We start from the raw sequence: 21,546 nt of genomic DNA, 5'->3' as shown, positions 1-21,546 counted from the left end.
ACAATAACATTTTGCACATCCTAAATCATTCCTATTTATTTATTATTGTACTTTTTTGTCTAGGCATGCAGATGGATCAATCAAGTTCTGGGATGCATCAGCAAGTAAGTCCTCTCCACAGTACAATTTGACAGCTGGTGTGTTTACAAATATCACATTATGACCATCTCAGCTTTGACAAAACACATTTTTAAATGTTATTCACTGTTGATGACATTTTATTCAAAAGATACTCCTTTTTTTCATATTATTGACTGTAGAGTTGTTGTTGCGCTAGCTAGCATCGCACTATTAGCACTCTCCTCAGCTAACCATGCTAACTCGTGTTTGTAGTTTTCCACTATTGTATTGATTTCTATTTTGGTTGTTTCTTTACACCGGTGCTAAATGGTCACTGTTTTCAATCCTAACTAATCTCTGCCTGACAGTTTATTTATAGCTTAGCTAGCTAATGTAGCCATAGGCCGAGGTCACGTTAGTTGAAACTTTATTTGCTCCAAGTACTGTATGCTGCCTCTCTTTTGGTAATAATTCTCCATGCTTGCTCTTTTGGCTGTAATATATTGTGGGTGGTTTTCACATTCAATGCATCTTTTTTTTTTTTATTGGTATTTTATTTGACACAACTGTCTTTGTTTTAATCAACCTTAAAACATTGTTCAAGTGCACTAGGAACTCAAGAGACATATTAGAGGTCACCCAAAGGCAAATTTGTAGATATTAACATATCCTTGCATTATGTTAAAAAGAAAATCAGAAAATATCAGGAAATGATTTATTTTTCACAAGCAACTATCAACAGTCTGGAGCAGTTTGATAACTTACACACCTTAATATGTTGTCCCAGTTCAAATTGTAAGCCTAGGGAATTGGCAATTATAGATGCTGCTTTTCATCACACAGTGCACAGGTGTTGCATTCTGTTGTAATTGTGTTTTCTCCACAAATAAATATTTTTCCAATCAGTTACACTGCAGATGTTATACAAGTTGAAGACCTCCAAGGTGTTTGAAAAGCCAAAACAAAATGAGGGCCGCGCCGCAGAACTGGTGGACGATGACCCCTTCGCGGTGCAAATGGTCAGCTGGTGCCCCCAAAGTCGCATCTTTTGCGTCGTCGGGATCTCGGCCCACATCATCCTGTACCGCTTCAGCAAATATGATGCCAACACTCAGATTGTGGTGAGTGAGTTGAGACGTTTTAATAGACAGAAGTGTCCATGTCCTTGTCACAGCTTTCAGCCGGAAAGTTTCAGCGGTTTCCAAGGGTTTTTTGTACTCCATGTCAAAACTTATAATTAGCATCCGATGTTTTCATAGACTGTCAGCCAGTCTGACCTCATTTGAATGTAACGATTAATTGATTAAATGCTGAAATTCATCGTCGGTGAAGATTCACAGTATAGCTTCTTCCAATTATATGTTAATATAATAATAATAAAAATAATAATAATAATATTATTATTAACTCTTTTACTGCCACACGTTATCAAAAAAAAACTTTGATATGACAAAGGCTTTGATCATTCATCTCATCCTTGAAAACATTCTATTTCATCAGATTCCGTCATGTTTCATTGTAATTTCGTATACCAACAGCCCATTGAAAAGTGATAAAATTCTGCCATCTTCTGGCCATAGTTAGTGTTTTTGATTCCACAATCCATTGACCAGGCAATTAAAAAAAAAAAAAAGTTGACGTCATTTACCGTTTATGGCGGCATACATCGAGTTTTACTAATCGTTAATAAACGTTTTTGGCAGTCAAAGAGTTAATAATGTTATTATTTTTATTATTATTATTATTATTACTATTATTATTATTTTATTATTATTAATAATTATTAATTTATTAATAATAATAATAATAATAATAATAATAATAATAATAATAATAATGAATAAAATGAGTTGTAAAATTATATATAAATTATATATCAAATTAATTGTATTTATTGTTATTATGATTATTATTATTCTCCCCAGTGTCTGGAGGTGCGACTGCAATGTGATCCGGAGGATGTCATCTCGCCATCCGAAAATGAAAACAATCCCTGCTTCTCTGAGCCCCACTCGGGCTCCCACTCTCCTCAGCCCCACCACCAACACCCAGTCAGCCCTGGCGGCGGAACACCGGAGTCTTTCAAAGACTGCACCCCCTGCCTTAAGTAAGTGATTTCCGAGGAAGATATATCAAGAGGATGATGTTAATAGTTACACAGAGAAGATTTGCAGGACTGTCTGTTATGTTCCTGCACAGTAATGTTCTTGGTTAAACAGTGACGGATTATGTTAAATACTCTCAATATATATATATTTTTTTATCTATTCAGGGTAAAGGATCGGGTGGTGCGGGTACCCCCTGGCTACCAGGCAGAGCTCGTGATCCAGCTGCCTTGGATAGATGGAGAACCTCCACAGCAGATCTCCAGCCTCGACATCAACTCCGCTTATGGCCTGTGAGTCACCCAGTGTATTTCTGGCGGGAACCATATGGAAAAGTAGAAAGCAGTGGGGGTTTTAGGGGGTAAACAACCATTATAAAGTGCAATATCATGACAGATTGAAGTCAGAGCAGAGTGTTTCGTGTACCACTTTACATTTAATTGTGAAGGTTGTTGGACTATCTTATCCTGCTGAGGATTGCAAGTATATGGCGCTTCCATAGTTTACTGCTCTTGTTAAAGCAGCTGGTGGAAAACTGGAGCAGATTACACAAGAGGCAGTGGATGTTGTTTTTTTTTTTTTTTTTTGTAATATACTGTGGAATCACTGTAACTAACCAGCTGTGTAAGCGCTAAATGGTTGTGTCGATGTGCCAAACAAGCACTTTATAGACATGGACATGCACTATACAGTAGTGCTCACTTTATTTCATTTTACTCATATTTGAAAGGCTTCCAATGGCATATTCAGAGGCCATTGTACTGAAACTACAGTCTAGTTAGCAAATCATCTTGTAATTGTGGGGTCTGCCTACCCCCTACTTGACTAAAAGTTCGGTTTCTTTTACATTTGGTAATTGTTCTACAAAACATGTCACTCTGAGAATAATGCTCCTCAGTGCAAACGAAATGATTTTTCATTTATTGTGACTCACAGCCACGTTAGAAAAGAAGCTTTGCCTACCTGGTTACGAAAGCAATCAAACTTGACTATACACTGGAAGTCAACATTTTTGACACATTTTCTCTTGTTTTGAACAAGAGACTCTAATGTACATTTTTGTTTTTTACTGTAATTATAATATTTACTGTATTTCATTTTATTGTCATTTTTGGTTTTGTCGGGATTCTTTCCAAGCTGCTTTGAAAATGAACATTTTCCTTGAAAATAAAGCAGTTTAGCATGTAGTAATGATAAGAAGAAAATGAGTCAGCATAAAATGTACAGCGCACTTTTAAAATAAAACATGTTAACTACTTTTCAGCACAAGCAAGGACAGCAAACTGTCATTTGTTTTTGCACTTGTGTGGTTGTAGAGCAAAACCTTCAGCACTTCTGTGGTTTGCTTAGCGTTTGGGAAGACATTATTGTGAGAATTCAGCATGTCTTTCACAGCAGCTAAAAGCAAAGTACAGAGGAGAGAACTGCTTAAGGTGCCTGAATGCCAGCCTGCTGATTCAGCCAACATTCACACTCGTTTTGTGATGGAGGATAATAATATTTGTTTCCTTCCCAGTCTCTTGAGAGGTATGACTGCAATGTGAGTCGGAGGATGTCAATAGTGCATCTCATTTGATGTCATTACTCCTACTGTTCCTTCCTGTTATGGCCTCAAAAAAGGAATTTGTGAACACAATTATAACTTTAAAAAAAAAAAAAAAAAAAAGGAATTCTACCATGCGTACTGTATACCTCTCATGCAGTTTGATGTGTATATTTTCACCATGCGAGCCATATCATCCATCTTGAAGTAACTTTATCCAAACCTGAGCTTTTTGACCTTTTGGGGATGTCCATCTCTTCATCATTTCTCTGCTCCTTTTAAGAGTATAAAGCAGAAGGCTTGTGTAGTTTGGAGGCAGCGGGGGTCACGGAGAAAAGCTAACAGGGGAGCAACGAAATAGAACAAACACAATTGAAACATAAAATGTTAGATGGGGTGAATGCCCATAACAACCACAAAAACACATTTCGTATGCAGGCTTTCCATGTATTTGGGGCCATCAGTGTTGATCCATCACTTTAATGCTAAACTGGTTCTAGAGCAAAGGGATAGCAATTGGCTATGGAGCTTTTGGGAAATCAAGTTTAGCTAGAATGGCACTCAGAGCGCAGATTTGCCGAGACTGAACAATCCTAAATTGGATCAGCACCAAATGGATCACCTTCATACATCTCCATTTGCATGGCTGCATTTTGTCATTCACAGTCATACATTATTCGTGAAATAATAATAATAATAAAAACACTGCCCTCAATGTTGCAAAAGACAATTTTGTATTGACTCTAATCTCGATAAGCACAAAAGTTTATTGTAGAATATTTCTTATGTCAAGCTGACAGTCAAACAGCAATGCGATAAAATAAAGCATTTTAAAATATGTTGCCAAACCGTATTGTGCAAAAAATTGAAGCTCACATTCTGAGCTGTCCAGACATCCATCCATCATATTTTTATAGTGCTTCTCCTCATTCGGGTTGTGGATGTGTTGGAGACTAACTTTGGGGCTAAGAAACATGTTTTTGGAAGGTGGGAGGAAGCTGCAGTACTCAAAGAAAACCCAAATTGCACACAGGAGGGCCTAGACTGAGATTCAAACCCGGGGCCTCTTGAATGTGAATCAGAAACGGTAACTAGCTAATTGTAGTGCAGTCAGGCATGTTTTTATTATCAGTAAGTACATTATTTTCATGAAGTATAAAATTTTCATAGAGAGGACTCATAAAATACAGTCAAAATCCATCCATCCATCCATCCATCCATCCATCCATCCATCCATGTTCTGTACACCTGATCCTCATTAGGGTCGCGGATGAGCTGGAGTCAGTGTTGGGAATGTTACTTTATAAAAGTCATTACTTATATTTCCTCATTACGTGCTTAAAAAACTTAGTAATTGAATTACTTCACCAGTCCTGTTAGTTTCATTACTTCAAAAAATGCTTTATACCAAATACTTTTGATTTAAAACGAGTAGATTAGCAAGTTAATTCTACATAAACATGAGTATTTTTTGCACTTAAACTAACAACGGGAGGCTAATCCTGGTTTGCTGGCTCAGATTGACTGCCACAACTGCCAATCACGCATATTGGCGCCTGCTGATGACATCACGCTAAGATGTAAGTGTTTTGCGGTACGAGGTGCCGTATGAAAAGGCGCCAAGGAATTAGGATAGGTCGATAGGATATGTGATCTCCAAAGGTAACATTGTGAAAATCATCTCCGTGTAAATAATCCATAAATCTTCCCTCTGTGTTTTTGCGTCCCCAGTTTGGCATTCGGGAACTGCAATGGCCTTGCGGTGGTCGACTACTTGCAGAAAACTATCCTGGTGTGCATGTCCACTCTGGATTTGTACGGCGCCGCCGATCCCTATCAACGCCTTACCCGCTCCCCCCGCAGGAACAGACAGTCCACCTCAGGTAGTGAACACACACATATAGACAAGCACACGCACACGCATCCGTATATGCATGTAGCCAACTAACACACTCTCAACGCCAACACAAACTTCAAGAGTCAATAATTTGGCCATGAGTTAGAGACTCTCCTCTTCTTTGTGCACTTGCACTCCTTCTCTGTCTTTTTCTGGAGCTGTTTGCGTACTTTGAGGCTGATCTATGTTTAAGTTGGACTATCCACAGGTACCTTTCATGGCTAATCAATAATGCAGGTGGTTTAATTAGATTCCTCATTTAATCAATACCATTCCCTTTTAGGCCTTAATCAATCAAACACCGGTGGACAAATTAAAAAGTTGCCTCTTAACGTAAATAGTTTTGACCGGGTAGACGGTTCACACATTTGAAAAGATAAATTCAAATAGAGAAATATGATTATTGAAGATGAATGTTTAAATGTAACCAACTGAGGTTTTTGATGTCTCTTAAGCTATCACTGTAATATATCATTTTATACTCTGATAAGATAAATTTGCTGAAATTCATTCACACCAATCTTGAATTATTAGTATGAATTAATTTCCCACAATTTAAAATATACTATTTTAATATTATATTTTAATACGCTTGCCTGTTTCAAAAGAACACACTCGATGGTGCCAGTTAGCAGTTAGCACCAAGCTAGGTTGCTGCAGCTCTCTCTCTCTATATATATATATTTGTGGGGAATGGTGTCAAGTTGTAATTTAAAATTTTAAAACTGTGCACATGTGCACAAGTTATTTCATATTGAAAACTGAGCAGCACTTAATATGAAATGAAAAATGCACTGTGCTGTCAACAATGTCCAACATAAGAACCTAATGCCATCTAGTGGCAGAAAAAAAAGACCTCAACACAAATCAATCACTCGCTCTCTTTTTACAGTACAGTATATCTTTTTTTAAATTTTAACTTCAAATAACTATGAATTACTCTGAAATTACTAGCAATGAACTAAAAATTACAATACATGTATTTTTATGTTAACAAGAGTATGGAAAACTTGAAAAACATTTTATTGCACATTTTGTTGTACATTTAGAACAGATGTAAAATGTGCGATTAATTTGCGATTAATCACAAGTTAATTATTCAAGTCATGTGATTAATAACAATTAAAAAATGTAATCAACATACAAGATTTTTTTAGAATTAGGTGTCCATATTGTACAGGCACATTTTCAGATAGTGTACTACTTGCTTTTTTACAGGACCTTCATTAAATTGTATTTTTAACGACCTCTAAACATTCCCTGAAATTGGTCATTCTGCCAAATAAACTAACAATGATCAATGCCAGAATTACTTCAACAAAACATTGTTTTAATATGAAAAAGAAGATCCCCTTTTCTCCTCCTCTTTCTTGCTTTCTCTCACACAATTTAATACAAAGAAAAAAATCCATCCACATGTATATGCCTGTCACATATCTGCACTCTGATATGAAGTGCATGTTAACAGGATATGTATGTCAGTCTGAGTTGCATTATTATGCATGTCGTCCTTTCAGTTATGTCCTGTCTATATTTTAGCACTGCTTGAACTGACTGAGGCCTTTAGTCGAAAGTCGTACTGTCGAGGTCTTGTCGTCCCGCCTGACCTCCGCCTCCCTTCTCCTTGAAACTGATCTTCACTGTCAAAAAGACTGTTTTTCCGCACTAATGATCTGTCAAAATGTCCCCTCTATCTCCGAATACATTATCGACAACATTCGTCAGTGTTTTACATCGGATGCCCATGCTGCTTTGGAAAGCGGTGGGATTTTTAGATTACATAATACCCACAAGTGTAGCCAACATGTTTTAAAAGTATTCGGTGTTTGTTTGAAAAGGCAGCGACCAGGTAGATGGAGGGTTACTTTGGAGTTTTAGAGGTAAATCTTTTGACTGGCTGTTGCATAAGAGCTGTTATTGGCTTCCACTGCTCTTACGGTTTATAAAGGTCTCTGTGTGTTGGCTTTACAAGATCAATTTGGAAAGAAAAAAAAACAGTCAATGTGGCCTTTTCGCGCACCGCAGGTGGTGCGAGATTTTAACAGAATGCAATGCTGAACAAGAGGCCCAGCCGACACCAATAAATGACACATTTTGAAGTCTTTCTTTGAGTAAGTTTTCTGTGATTCTCCCAGTATTTCAACAACAACACAAAAGTTAGGCCATGCAGCGACGGCAACATTCTGATGCAGCTTGGTAGCCAATGGTAGTCTTGAGCCCAATTCACACTGGCTGCGGAACGGACGCGGTGCGTTTTTTCCGTATGGCGGCCGTACGGACGCCGCAAGGATTGAACGCATTCAAGTCTACGTGTCAATTCACACCAGCTGCGGTACGGTGCGGAACGACTGCGGCGATGCGGAAGGTTTCCACAAGCGTTCTATTTTTTTCCGGACGTCGCATGCGGATTTTCATTAAACTAACGAAATTACACAATCCGGACAAGTCGGGCATCTCGCATCAAAGTAAATCCGGTATATTTCAAAATAAAACCGTTTGCGAACTTGTTTTTTTGGGAGGGAAGCTAGCTAGCTACATAGCATGACGTGAGTCGAACATTTAAGACAAAAAAATTGAGCTCAGAATAAATTAAACATGACAAAATGACACTATTTAAACACAAAACGTACTTACCCCATGGTAGAATAGCCATGATAGAAGTCCAAAAAGCATATCGAGGCGACAACAGGCACACACATTGTTTACAAATAGGACTCTATAGACCCTTCCTGACGTCACCGCTTAGCTTCCGCTGCACCTCACGGAGGGTAACAAATGAATGTAGAAAGCTTGATTTTCAGCAAGCGTTTTCGTTAAAAGGTTAGAAATATGTCAAGTGTCACAAAAAAACGTCCCGAATAGGACACTACATTACTGCGACTCCTTGAAACCAACCGTTTAGAGCTGCTAGCTACAAAAAAAATGAGTTTGTCTGAAGGCAAAGTGGAAGCGGAAGCTTAAGGTATGTTGTATTTGCTTTAAACAGTACGTCGATCACTACTTTCATGGTGTAAATTATCATTCATGAAATTGTTTGTGTCCGGATATATTTGTCTTGCTGTATATCAAAGTTTTCAAGCTATCTTAGCTTGCTAGCTGCTAACAAACAAAGTGACATCCTGCCCTCCACGTGACGTCACACTGGAAGGGTCTATATACACGGTTGTTATTGCGTGAACTCAACGTCCTTTCCGCAATCGGTGTGAATTGGGCTTTACAATTGAATTGTTCATTTATTATTTCCATTATTTGAACATTAGTGTTTCTGCTGCTCAGTTGCGACTTGATTTCATTTTCTTTTACACTCTAAGACCGTGTGTTCTTTTCTCTTTCCCCCTTTTTTCCCCCCTTCATGATGCCCCTCCACTCACATGCATTCTGTAATTCCCCCTCCACCCAAAATGATCTGTCATTTGTTTTCTCATGAACTCCTTCACAAACCTCACACCTGCACTCCTTATTTTCCCACTTCTTCACTCTTCCCCTCCTTCCTCTCCGACCTAATGGTGACTCTGTGGCCGCTGGTGGGGGCATGCGGGCCTGCCTGACAGAGTTTTGCATGCGCGGCCTGTCTAACTTTTATTCCGATTCAAAGAAAAGGATCCGTACATCCTACCAGAGTAAGTCAAGCCTACCTGATAGGTTATACGGGGTGTGTTGGTGTTTTTGTGTTGTATGTGTGTGTGTGTGAAACTTGGTTAAATAACAGGGTTCATAGAAAGGGAATAACCAAGACAAACCAAAGAGATGCTTGGAATGAAGCTGGCCAATAAAACAGAGCTACCCTGTTCCAGTCATGTCCAGTGGTTTGTCCTTTGCAGAAACAGCCACTCATTGGTGTCTGTTTTTAATCCAGTCCAGTTACGAATGTTACATGATCCATTTGATGAACTTTGTTTTTGAAAGTAAAATAAAATTGAGCAAGAACATAATACATGCTCAGTTTGTCCTATAACTGCATTCTGGTTGACAACTGGAAAATTTGGGGCAATAAAAATTCAAATCTCTGTAAATGCTTGTGCATGATGCATGCGATCAGATCCCGATCCTGTATGTGTTTATTTGAGTTCATACGTGTGTGTACGTTATTTAAACGTGAGATTTGCACTACTCAATATCAACATACCAATGAAATCTGAATTTATTGTTTTAAGAGATCAATTGAACAAGCTGTAGTGCAGGTCACACCACAATTCAGCCACTCTGTGCCTGAAAATTAACGATGATCAAAATTTTGAATTGAAAACCTGCTACAAATAAACATGAAGTGGATTGAGCTGATATTGTTCAAAATCTGGACAATATTCAACACGATCCAAAATAGGGCTTTGCAATTAATCAAAATTCAATTGCAATTTCAATTATTACACTCCTCAATTACAAAATCAGCATAATCTTAAAAAAAGATTATTAATACTAATTTTTGAGTTGCAAAATGTGTTTTTAAAGGTACTAATTGTGCGTGAAAAATAATGAAAGTATCAAATTAAATTATAGACAAAATATTAACTTTTTATTGCTATAATGGGCTAAATAAGTGAAGGATCCCTTTAATATTTTTAAATGTGTAGACGTTGTCGTGTTTTGTACCAAAAAGTAAATGATCGTCCTACTCCAAAGTGCACAAGCTGCAATCCAAATTAAAGTTTTTGTGCAACTTAAATAAATAAATAAATAAATAAATAAATAAATTCTGTTTGGTCGAAAAGTAACTTACATAATTTTAGTGTTTCTATTTTTATTTTTTTAAATTGGTCTTAATATTTTTAAATGCTTAAACATCTTCTTGTCTTGTACTAAAAATTAAATAATTGTTTGAATAATCTTGATTTCAATGACTGCCAAAATAATCGTGATTAATATTTTTTCCATAATCGAGCAGGCCTAATCCAAAAGATAAAAGCAAACAATAGTTTGCATTTTCCCCCCTCAAGGCTCCGAGTGCCTGACACGAATCGATATGCAACTTTTGAATCTGTTCAAGCAGTGACGCCAAAATAATCACACTGAGCGTCTGTATACTATGTTCTCTTCCTCTTGACTGCCATGGGCTGTGGCAGGCCTTACTGAACTATCTGACAACCAGCAGTCTGTTGACATGGAGAGAAGCAAGTCGCCCACCTCAGGTAAATCCATCACACACTCGCAAGCACAATCATGCTATGCTAATGTCGATGACTTGAGGCCTGGCCGGGATGCCGTTATCTGCGAGACCCAACGGCACCCGCGGTATCTTTTAATCACTTGATCCTTTTTCCATGTCTCAGTGTTTTAACATATCAAGCAGGGCTGAAAATAATACAAACAGTGCTGTTTGTTACTTGACCCGTTGGTTTATCGTTAAGTCCGTAATGGACTTGTTCGGTGTTGCGTGTGATTTCATAATGCATTTGTGATGCAAGCTGTTTGCTGGACAAGAAAGCAAAGTCATGTTTTATTTATTTTCTGATTGCGGTTGGGATATTTTATTTGATATTCTGCGCGGTGGCCTGTCAGGAATGCCGAGTTGTGTGGCTGCACGTATTGCACATACCGGAAACTGCCACTGCTTGTTAGAGGGACTGGTGGAAAGTATGACTCAGTGTACAATTGAGCATTGAAGTTCTTTTTTTTTTTTTTTTTTTTTTTTTTTTATCAATTTTAAAGGTAAATATCAAGAATATGACTTTCTGTGTAACCAAATAATTAATTTTGAAATCTTTGTTTTTATGAAGGATCAGGGATCAGAGCCAGTATTCGACATTTTGACGAGTATCGGCATCAGGCTTTATAAAAAAATAAATAAATAAAAAACAGCTGACGGCCGATAAGAAATCTGTGTTAACTTCAGGGGGGACTCTTAAAAATTTCAATTAACATTAAAAGAAGTGATCCTGACAATGGAAACACTAGACCTTTTATTTTTTATTTTCAATTAAAGCAAATATGAGTTAAAATTTAATGTTTCACTTATTCTGAAATTTTGGAAAATTTTGTTTACTATAGAGAACTATAAAGAGCTATTTAAATTTAAGTTTGCATTTAATTTTTAAGACATGCTGATAACCCTGGGAGCTCCTTGAACTTTTTGTTAGAATTTTAAAACAAAAATGTTTATTGTCGAAGATAAAATGTTTAAAAAAAAATCAACAAAGTTAAGAGTTGGACTAAATATGTTTTTTTTTTTGTTTTTTTTCGTTTTGTTTTTAATTTTGTATTTTCTATTTTACTGAAAATGAAGATCAGCTGCGAGTGTCGGTTATCGGCCTCCTTGACTATTAACTAATTCGCTCCCAGCCATTTTCACAGAAGGCATTAGAAGAGAGCTAAGTTTCATCATTTTTCACAAATCTATTTAAAATTGTGAGTAATTGAGCTGCTGATGGGGACTCTGCTGCCACCTGCTGGCCGTTTATGTAATAACTACCATTTCTGCAACCCTTCTTTGCTGTTGAGAAACTGCATCAAAGCCTTCTGTATGCTCTAGCATAAAAAAAATACATAAATATATAAAAAAAAACATATAAATACGTCTTTGGGACACTTAAAACATAAAACGGATTTACATGTTATTGGGAGCAAATGAGTTAATAATCACTATCGTATCGGCCTTGAAAAAAACGTCAGTCTATCTGTAGTTTTTATGAACTTGGTAAATTATTTGTTAGCTCACATTTAAAGAGGCAGTGCAGAATTTAGTGCCATCTAGTGGCGAACTAATAGAATGCAACAACGTATGTTTGTGCGTTTGAAGCACACGCACTACGGTGCCTCAAAGAGACCTCACATTGCAAGCCAACCAACAATTACTACCTTCGCCAAGTTCTTCTGATATCCGTAGCAAAATATGTCAGCCATACATGTCAGCCTCCTGTAAGGCATGGCTTGACCTGTGCAATATAGATAGTGATTATTATATATATTTTTAAAAAATGTACGTTGATGTGATAGAACATTATGTTTTTGTATGAATTAATATTAAAAAAATAAAAATAAAATTACACACTGTCCCTTTAAACAGAACAGTAGGTTCACTTTATGTGTACAAATTCATTGTGGGTGTAAAAAAAATAAATAAAAAATAAAAATAAAAAAGTCTGAGGAGTTGAAGTGGCTCAGCCCCGGATATGAAACATGATCACTGATAATTTGGCAGCTGGATGGCCTTTGTCTGACATCAGTCTTGCTGCATGTCATAGATAACTGTATTACAAATGCTCTATTTCGGTGGTCAGGCGTGTTGGGGGCCAGGCGGACAGAGCGCGTCGGTTTGAGTCCGCTGCCATGTGCCGGAGATGAGAGAAAGCCACGAGTGGCCAAGCTCAAGCAGTATGAATAAGCTCGGGATTTGTGCCAAGGCAATTTGAGGCACAAAGTGAGGTGTGTAATTGAAGCTCCAAGTGTCATGGCAACAGTGGGGGAGGACATATTATCAAGTGTGTGCGCACGCGTGTCCTGAGGGTAGCGTGCACGCTAATGTGCCCAACCCACTAACAGCACAAACTATAAACAGCTACGTTTTATTATAATTTGAAGGATGAGGAGTTGTTTCAATGTTTATCTTGTTTCATCAGTAAAAAGACATCTGGGGAGGTAATATTGCATGATTCTTGATGACAGCATTTTAAGTGTCTTGTTGACAAATTAGTGATCAAATTATCGATCCGAGCTCTCCCAAGTACCATTTTGTTTTATGCGTTATGTAATAATGATCGTGATCAGTGGTTTTAATACAAGCACAAGTGTTTGTTTTGTAAAGTCACCTACGACATAAAACAGATTTCAGGATGCGACGAGCAACAAAGGAAATCATCATTTCTAGTTTCCCCTGCAGTATGTTATTGTTATGATTTGACTCCAGGACACCGCTGCATGGGCCCCTTATGGAGAGAAGCGAATTAAAGAGAAGTGCTGGCTGTTTCTTGGCAGTCTGAGAACTGTGATGTGAAAAAGGTCATTCTGTTACATGATAAGCTTGTCATTTTCAAATTAAGTCAAGTGATAGTCATGCAAAGTGAGATGGATGAAATGCATTATCTCCTTTTACCTCCTGGTGAATATTAAGGCCAACCTCCCTGCGTGGCTGCCGTGGTCCTTCTGTCCTCCATGTTACAGAAAGCAAACTCGTTTATTTAATAATACGGCCATCCTGTCTATCACCTCTCCTTCATCCTGTCTAATTTCCATCAACCCTTTTGACTCCCTTTTTTGTCATTAGGCACATTAATTTGCATTCCTCCGGCATGAAAGGAGCCCCCGCTCACATTTTTTAGCTTGGTCTTTCTGTGCTAGTGCCATTGTTTGAAGCTGTGTTTGGCTGTAATATAGCAGGACCAGACCCAGTCAGGAGATGGGCTAATAAGCTGACATGCCACTGAGCTGCGACTTTCCTGGCAGGATATATTTAGCTGTTAGCATGTCACGGGAGGAAGATAGTGTGCTGAAATAATGTCACCTGTTCAGCCTCTTGCAGGTCAAGTGCTTTTATGACGAGAATGTAGCTGGTTTTAAGCTGTGTACAGTATTTCAAGTCATTAAAATGGCGTCAAGGTCTGTATGAGTTATTCATGATGTATTGCATTAAGCATGTCAGCTCATTTGCATAAATGTGCTTACGTAAATAATTATGGTAATGATGTTCCTCACAAATGAAAACGGTCCTTCTAGAGAATCGCTCCCTTCTTGCACCACAACCACCTACCTTCACCAAATTACAAATTTAGCCGACAGTTGCAGTCACGAATCTGCACTGGCATGTAAGGAGCTGTTCAAACCTCTCGCGCTTCAAATGCTGCTTTTTTTTTTTTTTTTTTTTACACACAAAGCAGTATGGGTGGGCGGCATTGATGCACATCATTGTTTCACCTCAGCGACTCTTGTGTTGTCAGATGATGACAGAAGCAATTGGTTTGCACGAGAGTTTCTATTCTGCTGTGAACCTTTTTTGGGAAAGCTATGCGAAGCCTTGTTCCTCGTATAAGAAAAAAAATGCTGGGATTTAGTTAATGAATGTCATGTGTCCAAAACGTAACCATTGCTGATCTGTCATTGTCAGTGACAAACTATGCTTATAAACATTTCTGGTTATGACTCACCTCCCATTGCTGTTCTACTTTTACTGGCAAGTCTCTCTTTCCCCAAATTCACCCATTATGTGTCCTCTTTCCCTTTTGTTCTGAAAAAGTCTTGTCTGTTCTGTTGGATCTCCTATTCCAGTTCATTACCCAACCTCCCTTCACAATGACCCACGCGTCCTGCCAGAGCCTGTGGCCAGTCTGAGAGCCAGCCACTGCAGCCCAGTCTTTTACTTATTGGACAATGGTAAGAGGAGGAGGAATGTGTCGCAGATCCACCTCATAGACATCTGTTTGTGGCTTGTGCAACAATGAAGCGGACAATGGCAAGTGGGATGTTTTTGGACGGGTGTCTGGTTCAGTGTTGCACCATGCATGCTAAGTGGTTTCACGCACTGTGAGCAATCACACCTGCAGAATATACTCCTTTTTTTATTTATTTTTTATTTTTTTATTTTTTAAACTAGCGTACCAAGGTTTCATGACTTATGTGACCTAAAAAAAAAATTAAAAAAAAAAAATAATAATACAAATGTAGGCCATGCTGGATTTTTATTTTATGAAATATTATTTTTGGAAGCAAAATGAAACTATTAAAATGGTAAACAATCAGGCCACCACACATCACAGTACACAAACGTATGGAAAGTCATTGAGCATTAAATCAGTATCCTTGATATCTATCGTCAGTTCCATGTACTAGTATATATTTGTTCTCACCAGTAACAGATGGCTGTGTTTGACTGTTAATATTTTGTCCACTACTAGTGCCACTTTTGACCTACTAGTACGCATTAAACTACTGCTACACTGCAAAAAGGACAGTAGATAATTTAAGGAAAAAAATATAGTAAAATAAGAAAATTATTACTTCAAATAAGAAAAATGATCTGCCAACAGAACAAGAAAAAAATACTTAAATTTACCAGTAAGATTTAGAAAAATGAGAAAATAATACTATTCCCATATCAACCGCAGTAGTCTTAAAAATAGTAAAAAAAATAAATAAATAAAAAAGTTATATTGAATTTTTCCAAGCTGTAATAAATAGAACTATTTTTTTAAAATACATATGTATTTTTTTACTCTTGGATAACTTTGCCTGAGTGTCAAACAGGGAAGTAACGTTACATTTTTATTGTCTTTGGTGCTTTATAAATAAAGTTGAGTTGGCCCAGGCTGGGATTGAACCCACAACCTCCAAGCCTGCAGTTAGGCACTCTACCACTAGACCACTGAATTTGGATGTTAGAATTTTGGAAAGATGAAAAATAAGCTTAGTAAATATAATTATTTATTTATGTATTTATTTTTCCTGATTGTTTTCATACTTGTAATTTTTCTGTTTATCTGATTTCTAGATTATGCAACGTCTTGAAATAAGAAAATTCATCTAATGAAACCCCAGTTTGGGCATTTGATGTTGGTTAGTTGTCATCTTAAAATGTGGAAAATGCTTGTTTTAAGCCTCACTTTACTTAACACTCAAGGCTAAGACTGCTTGATCAAATAAGATAATTAAGTAGAAAGTATCTAAAAATAAGCACAATGATCATGCCTGACAATTTCATTTTAAGTCAAAATAACTTGTCAAAGCAAAATAAGCACATTTAGGTTAAATTTAAGAAATTACATCTAAGAGTAGTTTATATATAAGCTACTCTTGCTGCTAGGGATGTCTCAATCACATTATTTTTTTTTTGGCACCCAAGTCCACTTGATTTTGAGTTTCTGATGATGCCAAGTCCTGATACAAAACCTCTGCAATGCAATTTAACAAAGGTATCCCAAGGTGATACCTTTTCATATGGCTGTAAATCAGCAGTGATTCAAATCAAGTAAACTATGTTATTCTTGACTGTAGATATTGAGAAAATTTTAAAATCCAGCCTTTTTCAGCCGATGCCGATGAACTGAAAATCATGTGATCAGTCCCAATTTCCGATTAAGGGTTGGGAATTGCCAGCAACCTCATCCATGGCCTTCAAGGTTTTACGTATCCCGATATTTTACATTACATACATTTGAATGAAAACAGTCAGGTGTATACTGAAAAGATATTTTGATTATACTGGATGGCAAAAATGTTTTCTTCTAATTTTAGCAGCACTTCCTGAAATGTGTGCAAACTGCACTGCAAGGAACAGCTTTTCAGAGACTACTAGATAACATCTACAACTTCACTAGTAGTACTCATAGCACACAGATGTCAACTAGTGCATATCTCTGCCTCTTTAGTAACATATAGCTGTCCTAGTGCATTTTTTTCTACTAGTGTGCTGAATTGTCGTACTAGTGAGGACAAAGCGCCTACTTGTGCATACATCTTCAGCTGGATATCAAGGGTATCAATTAAATGCTCATATGTGTTGTAGAAGCTGGCTGTCCTAACATTGTCAGTGTCCTCCATGCTTTCACGCAGGCGACTGTCTCTCTCACTGCCGCAGTCATCACTCGGTAGACATGTTTTCTTTATGTGTTTGAACTTTGACCTATGAGTCTCTTCATGGCAGGCGGGCAAGGAAAGACACTGGTTTACATTCCCATGGGCTACTTCTCCTTCCTATAAGCGCTTCACTGTCTGACTGCATCTCCACTGGAACCACATGTGCAGTATTTCAAGACATTATTGTCAGAATCTCATGCGTTGATATTCTGTTGAGCTACGCATTCATTGCTGTCTGTCGTGTCTCTTAAATGTTATGCTAATGAAAGTGGTGTTTGCTTATTTGGGGCCAGCATGCATTCCTTAAGCTCATTTAAACTTACTCGACGTAACTAATAATCAGTGGGTATCACTGTATGCTCCAGTTGGCCAAATGGTGGTCCATCATTTGCAGGTAGTTAAATGTGAGGAACTTACTCATGATTAGGGATGTAACGATACCGGCAATATTGTGGTATCGCGATATTACAACTGCCACAATATATTGTCGTCGTCATGTCACGATATTAAAAGCAGCACATCTGTAATAAAAAATAAAATAAAATAAAAAGTCAGGTTGATTTCTATTTGTGCAGTTCTAGCACCCTCTGGTGGCTATTTTTTTTTTTGTAGTGCCGTTTAATTTTCACAAGGCATGTTTTGGCCCTTCTATGTTTAAGGTCAGATGAAGGGGAACGTAAATTGCTTGTGAACCGAGTCGATATGTGTCGGAACTCAATGTGTGCTTGCATTAGCAAGTAAGTACCTCAATATATATTATTTTTATATTTTTTAATTATAAAATTTTGAATATTTTTCATTGCTGTATTGTACAAAAGCACAATATTGTGTGTGTGTTTTTTAGTATGAGCAAATTTTTTTTATTTTATTTTTTTTACAATATTGTGACCTTTTTTTGAATCGCCAACCACCCTTCAATATCATGATACTTATCGTATCGTGACCTTCATATCGTGATAATATCGTATTGTGACGTTTGGATTTCATTACAACCCTACTCATGACACGAAAAAAAAAAAACACACAAAAAGATCCCACAAACCACAGGGGAATCGTTGATATTAATTGATCGTGTAAAAATAGCGACTGAAAACAGAAGATTATGGTTATAATTAAATGTGTTAATCCTCACAATAATCAGCTCTTTATGTTTTTTTTCGAAAATATTTTTGCATCAGCTCTCTTATGCAAGCTTGTATTTTGAATGCCGCAGCATCTGGTCAAGGTGCTTTATTATGAAAACCACAAAGGAGCCTTCTGCTCCAAAGTGAGAAGTGTCATTTTAATTCGAGGTCTTCTAATCCTCTGCAGTCAAGCAAATGCTGTATATTTTTCTTTCAAATGATCTTCAATACAGAGCTTCCGACAAGGCCGTCTTCGCACAAAGAAAGATGTACTTCACAAGCAGACATATTCAAACCAATTCATGCTCAAGTTCTATTCACTAAAACATGCTTTAATACTCTCTAAAATTGTTTTTTGTTTTAATGGGAAAACTCATCATGTCATCTTAAGTTTAAAATTACACAATTATGTACGTACACTTAAATGCTTGCAAAATGTGGTTTACAAGTTCTTTTGTTGGCCCCACTCTGTTATTTATTTGCTTATTTATTTTATATATATATATTTTTAACCTTAGGTCAAATCTCTTTTATTTTGACTTCCTTGTCAGACATTCCCATACTTTGCATTATGACTTTTAAGCAGAACAAGATCAATGAAACGTACAATTCAATACAGTATAGGCAACTGCTTATATGTAAAGAAATATGGTCCAGTTGCTTCATTGTTTATTCCAGTACAGCTATTAACATGAATCCAAATAAGAATTCATGTTTCTCAGACATTGCTGGGATCGCTGATGAGGAACTCCAGTACAGCACGCATTTAAAAATCTGCACCAGCAGCATTTTGATTGGTCAGGTTTAGTTCAAATGATTTCCATTTTTGTTTTTATTTCCTTGTTTGACTGTGATTACAGGGTTTCCGTGGGTCAATATCAAATATTAAAAGTCATTACATGGATTTTGCTCAAATAGCATTAAAAAGCATTAAGTATGACAAGAGTAATTAAAAATGTAAATACCTTTGATCTAAAACTATTGTTGTTAATGCTTTATTTTACATACAATGTTGAGCAAAGGAGTCTCTCAGTCTGTAAAGCAATTTTACAATACGTAATGTCACAAAAATGTGTATTTGTGGGGACTAGTGACTAGTTGTAATTTACAATGAACAAAATGATGAGTTGCTTTGTGTTTCATATACCAATTTCTGTCAATTTGAAAAGAAAAACGTACAGTTCCTGTCACCAACGTCCAACATGAAACACTAATGCCACCTAGTGGAAGAAAATCTGGCTCAATGTTTCGCACTCCATTTAACTGTGTATTCTTTTTAAAACTTAAAATAACTTTATGGATCACTTACTATTGTATCAATGGTTTAAAATATGCGGCCACATTTGTATTTGGTTACCATATTTGCCAACATGTTAATTAACAAAAGTATGGGGGGAAATATATTGTACATTTAGAACAGCATTTAGAAATCGCAATGGCATCAAAAAGCATTAAATTAGATTTGCTAATACCTGCAGAAACCCTGAATTAAGCCTTATGTTTTGTTTAATTTTTCTGTTGTTTTATTTGGTATGTATTTATTTTTGAAGGGATTAACCGGTGCTTTGTTTCCTATTCCTTTGTTTCAGTAAAGGGACCCGGCAGAAAGTTAAGTCTGCCAACAGATCTTAAGACCGATCTTGGTACGGTAGGCGAAAGCCAGCAGTTTTCACGTGTGTTCTTTTGAGTCATTCGGTTTCTCTACTTTTGTCGTCTTTTCTAGGCTTTTGTGTTGCTTTATTCTTATGTTTTTGTTTTTCTTTCAGTTTCCTTGTCACTCTCTCCTGTTTAACCAGACGGCCTGACGTTGTTTGCCCATTTTCTTCCCATCGGTGTCCTATGATTTGATTTTAATCTGTTCATTTCTTCTACATTTTGCAAGTGTTTATAAAGGTGACTTGTAATCCATAACTCTTATTTGGACATGAAGCTTTCTATCACCTTATCTTGACTGGTCCATCCGCTTATTTTTTGCAATCTTTCCTCCATCGACAGCGTTGCTCGACAGTGAATGGATCACGCACCGCCTCTCTCATTGTAACTGGATCATTTTCTTCTTTAACAGCATCGCAGCAACTTGAACGTTGTCGCTATACATGTCTAACTGCATCTACATCATTGTGGGGTCCCTTTTGCGCTGCCTCTGCTGTCTTTCTTTAAAAACGTCTGCTTTTTAAACGACACAAGTGCCTATATATATTCCACTGTAATAACCTTTTTTTTTTTCCTTGCAGCTATAGCAAAAGTGCAAATTTCAAAATCAAAACCAAAAGTGACTTCAATTCCATATGATATTTAAAGTTACTTAAAAAGTAAAACTGTTCTTTTGAACATAGTGAAGTACATATTTGCCAGTCATCCATCTTCTATTATGGGAATAACATAACATGATAGATAAATTTTTTGAGTGACATCATTTTTTTTTTTCTGAATTTGTGCGTACAGCTGAATGATGTGAATGAAGACTTTACATTGAGATTTTATTGTCATTCTCAGTTCTCTGCACCAATTTTCCTGTGTGATGTTTTGCCAATTGCTGATGCGAAAGTGAGTCTGTCTTGCGTCTCTGTTTGAAATCTTACTTTTAAACCTGCCGACACGATGGAGGGGAAATTGGTTGGCTCCCTGTTAGCTGCATATAGACTTTGGTGGCACCTAGTTATTTTTCATCTTTTTTAAAAATGTAAATTATTTATGAAATAAATAGCTGAATATGGAGGACTAAAACTGACAAAATAATAAATAAATACATAAATAAATAATACAAAAATAAAAACAAGAATCAAGATTGTGTATTAAATACAAAAATACATGTAAATCAAAATAAATATTGATTACTAAATAAAAACTGCACAGCTCTCATATTTAATTATTTTACAATTTATATATTTTAACATTTTAATTGTGTTTTTTAGAGATGTTCAATACCAATTTTTTTCCAGACCAATATCAGTACAGTAGAGTATTCACTCTAATCTTGAATAATCACCGATACTGATAACTAAGCACCGATACCACTAAAATTTTCAAAAAAAAAAAAAAAAATCAGTGACAGATTATCTTAAACAAAGACCTATATATCCCATTATAGCATATTCCTTACAATTGCACGAAATTAATTGCAATTTTCTATTTTTTTTTTTTTTTAGATATACTTCCAGAAATTGTATCTGTCAATCATCTATGCCTTAAATGGCCACTCGAGGGCGGCCAATACTCGTATCGGCAGCCTCCACAAGTACTGACACGTTAAAATATGGCCGGCATCGACACAAATACCTGGTATTAGTTCTCGCCCATCCCTGTTTTGTTTTTTTT

General features: G+C 36.7%; 1 protein-coding gene across 1 annotated transcript in view; it reads left to right on the top strand.

Annotated features, from left to right (window-relative positions):
- LOC144030962 (syntaxin-binding protein 5-like) overlaps window positions 1-21,546 on the top strand; it is a 118,836-nt gene that overhangs the window by 73,102 nt on the left and 24,188 nt on the right. Inside the window, exons 14-22 of the mRNA XM_077537630.1 lie at window positions 64-104; window positions 967-1,181; window positions 1,986-2,167; window positions 2,333-2,458; window positions 5,440-5,591; window positions 9,157-9,225; window positions 10,666-10,731; window positions 14,801-14,905; window positions 19,818-19,871. Of these exons, the coding sequence (XP_077393756.1) occupies window positions 64-104; window positions 967-1,181; window positions 1,986-2,167; window positions 2,333-2,458; window positions 5,440-5,591; window positions 9,157-9,225; window positions 10,666-10,731; window positions 14,801-14,905; window positions 19,818-19,871 (1,010 nt within the window). The remainder of the gene's footprint in view (window positions 1-63; window positions 105-966; window positions 1,182-1,985; window positions 2,168-2,332; window positions 2,459-5,439; window positions 5,592-9,156; window positions 9,226-10,665; window positions 10,732-14,800; window positions 14,906-19,817; window positions 19,872-21,546) is intronic.

This window comes from Festucalex cinctus, chromosome 11, assembly GCF_051991245.1.
Source record: "Festucalex cinctus isolate MCC-2025b chromosome 11, RoL_Fcin_1.0, whole genome shotgun sequence".
Lineage (NCBI taxonomy): Eukaryota > Metazoa > Chordata > Actinopteri > Syngnathiformes > Syngnathidae > Festucalex > Festucalex cinctus.
The sequence above is the reverse complement of the archived record's forward strand: the minus strand, read 5'-3'. Positions and strand labels throughout refer to the sequence as shown.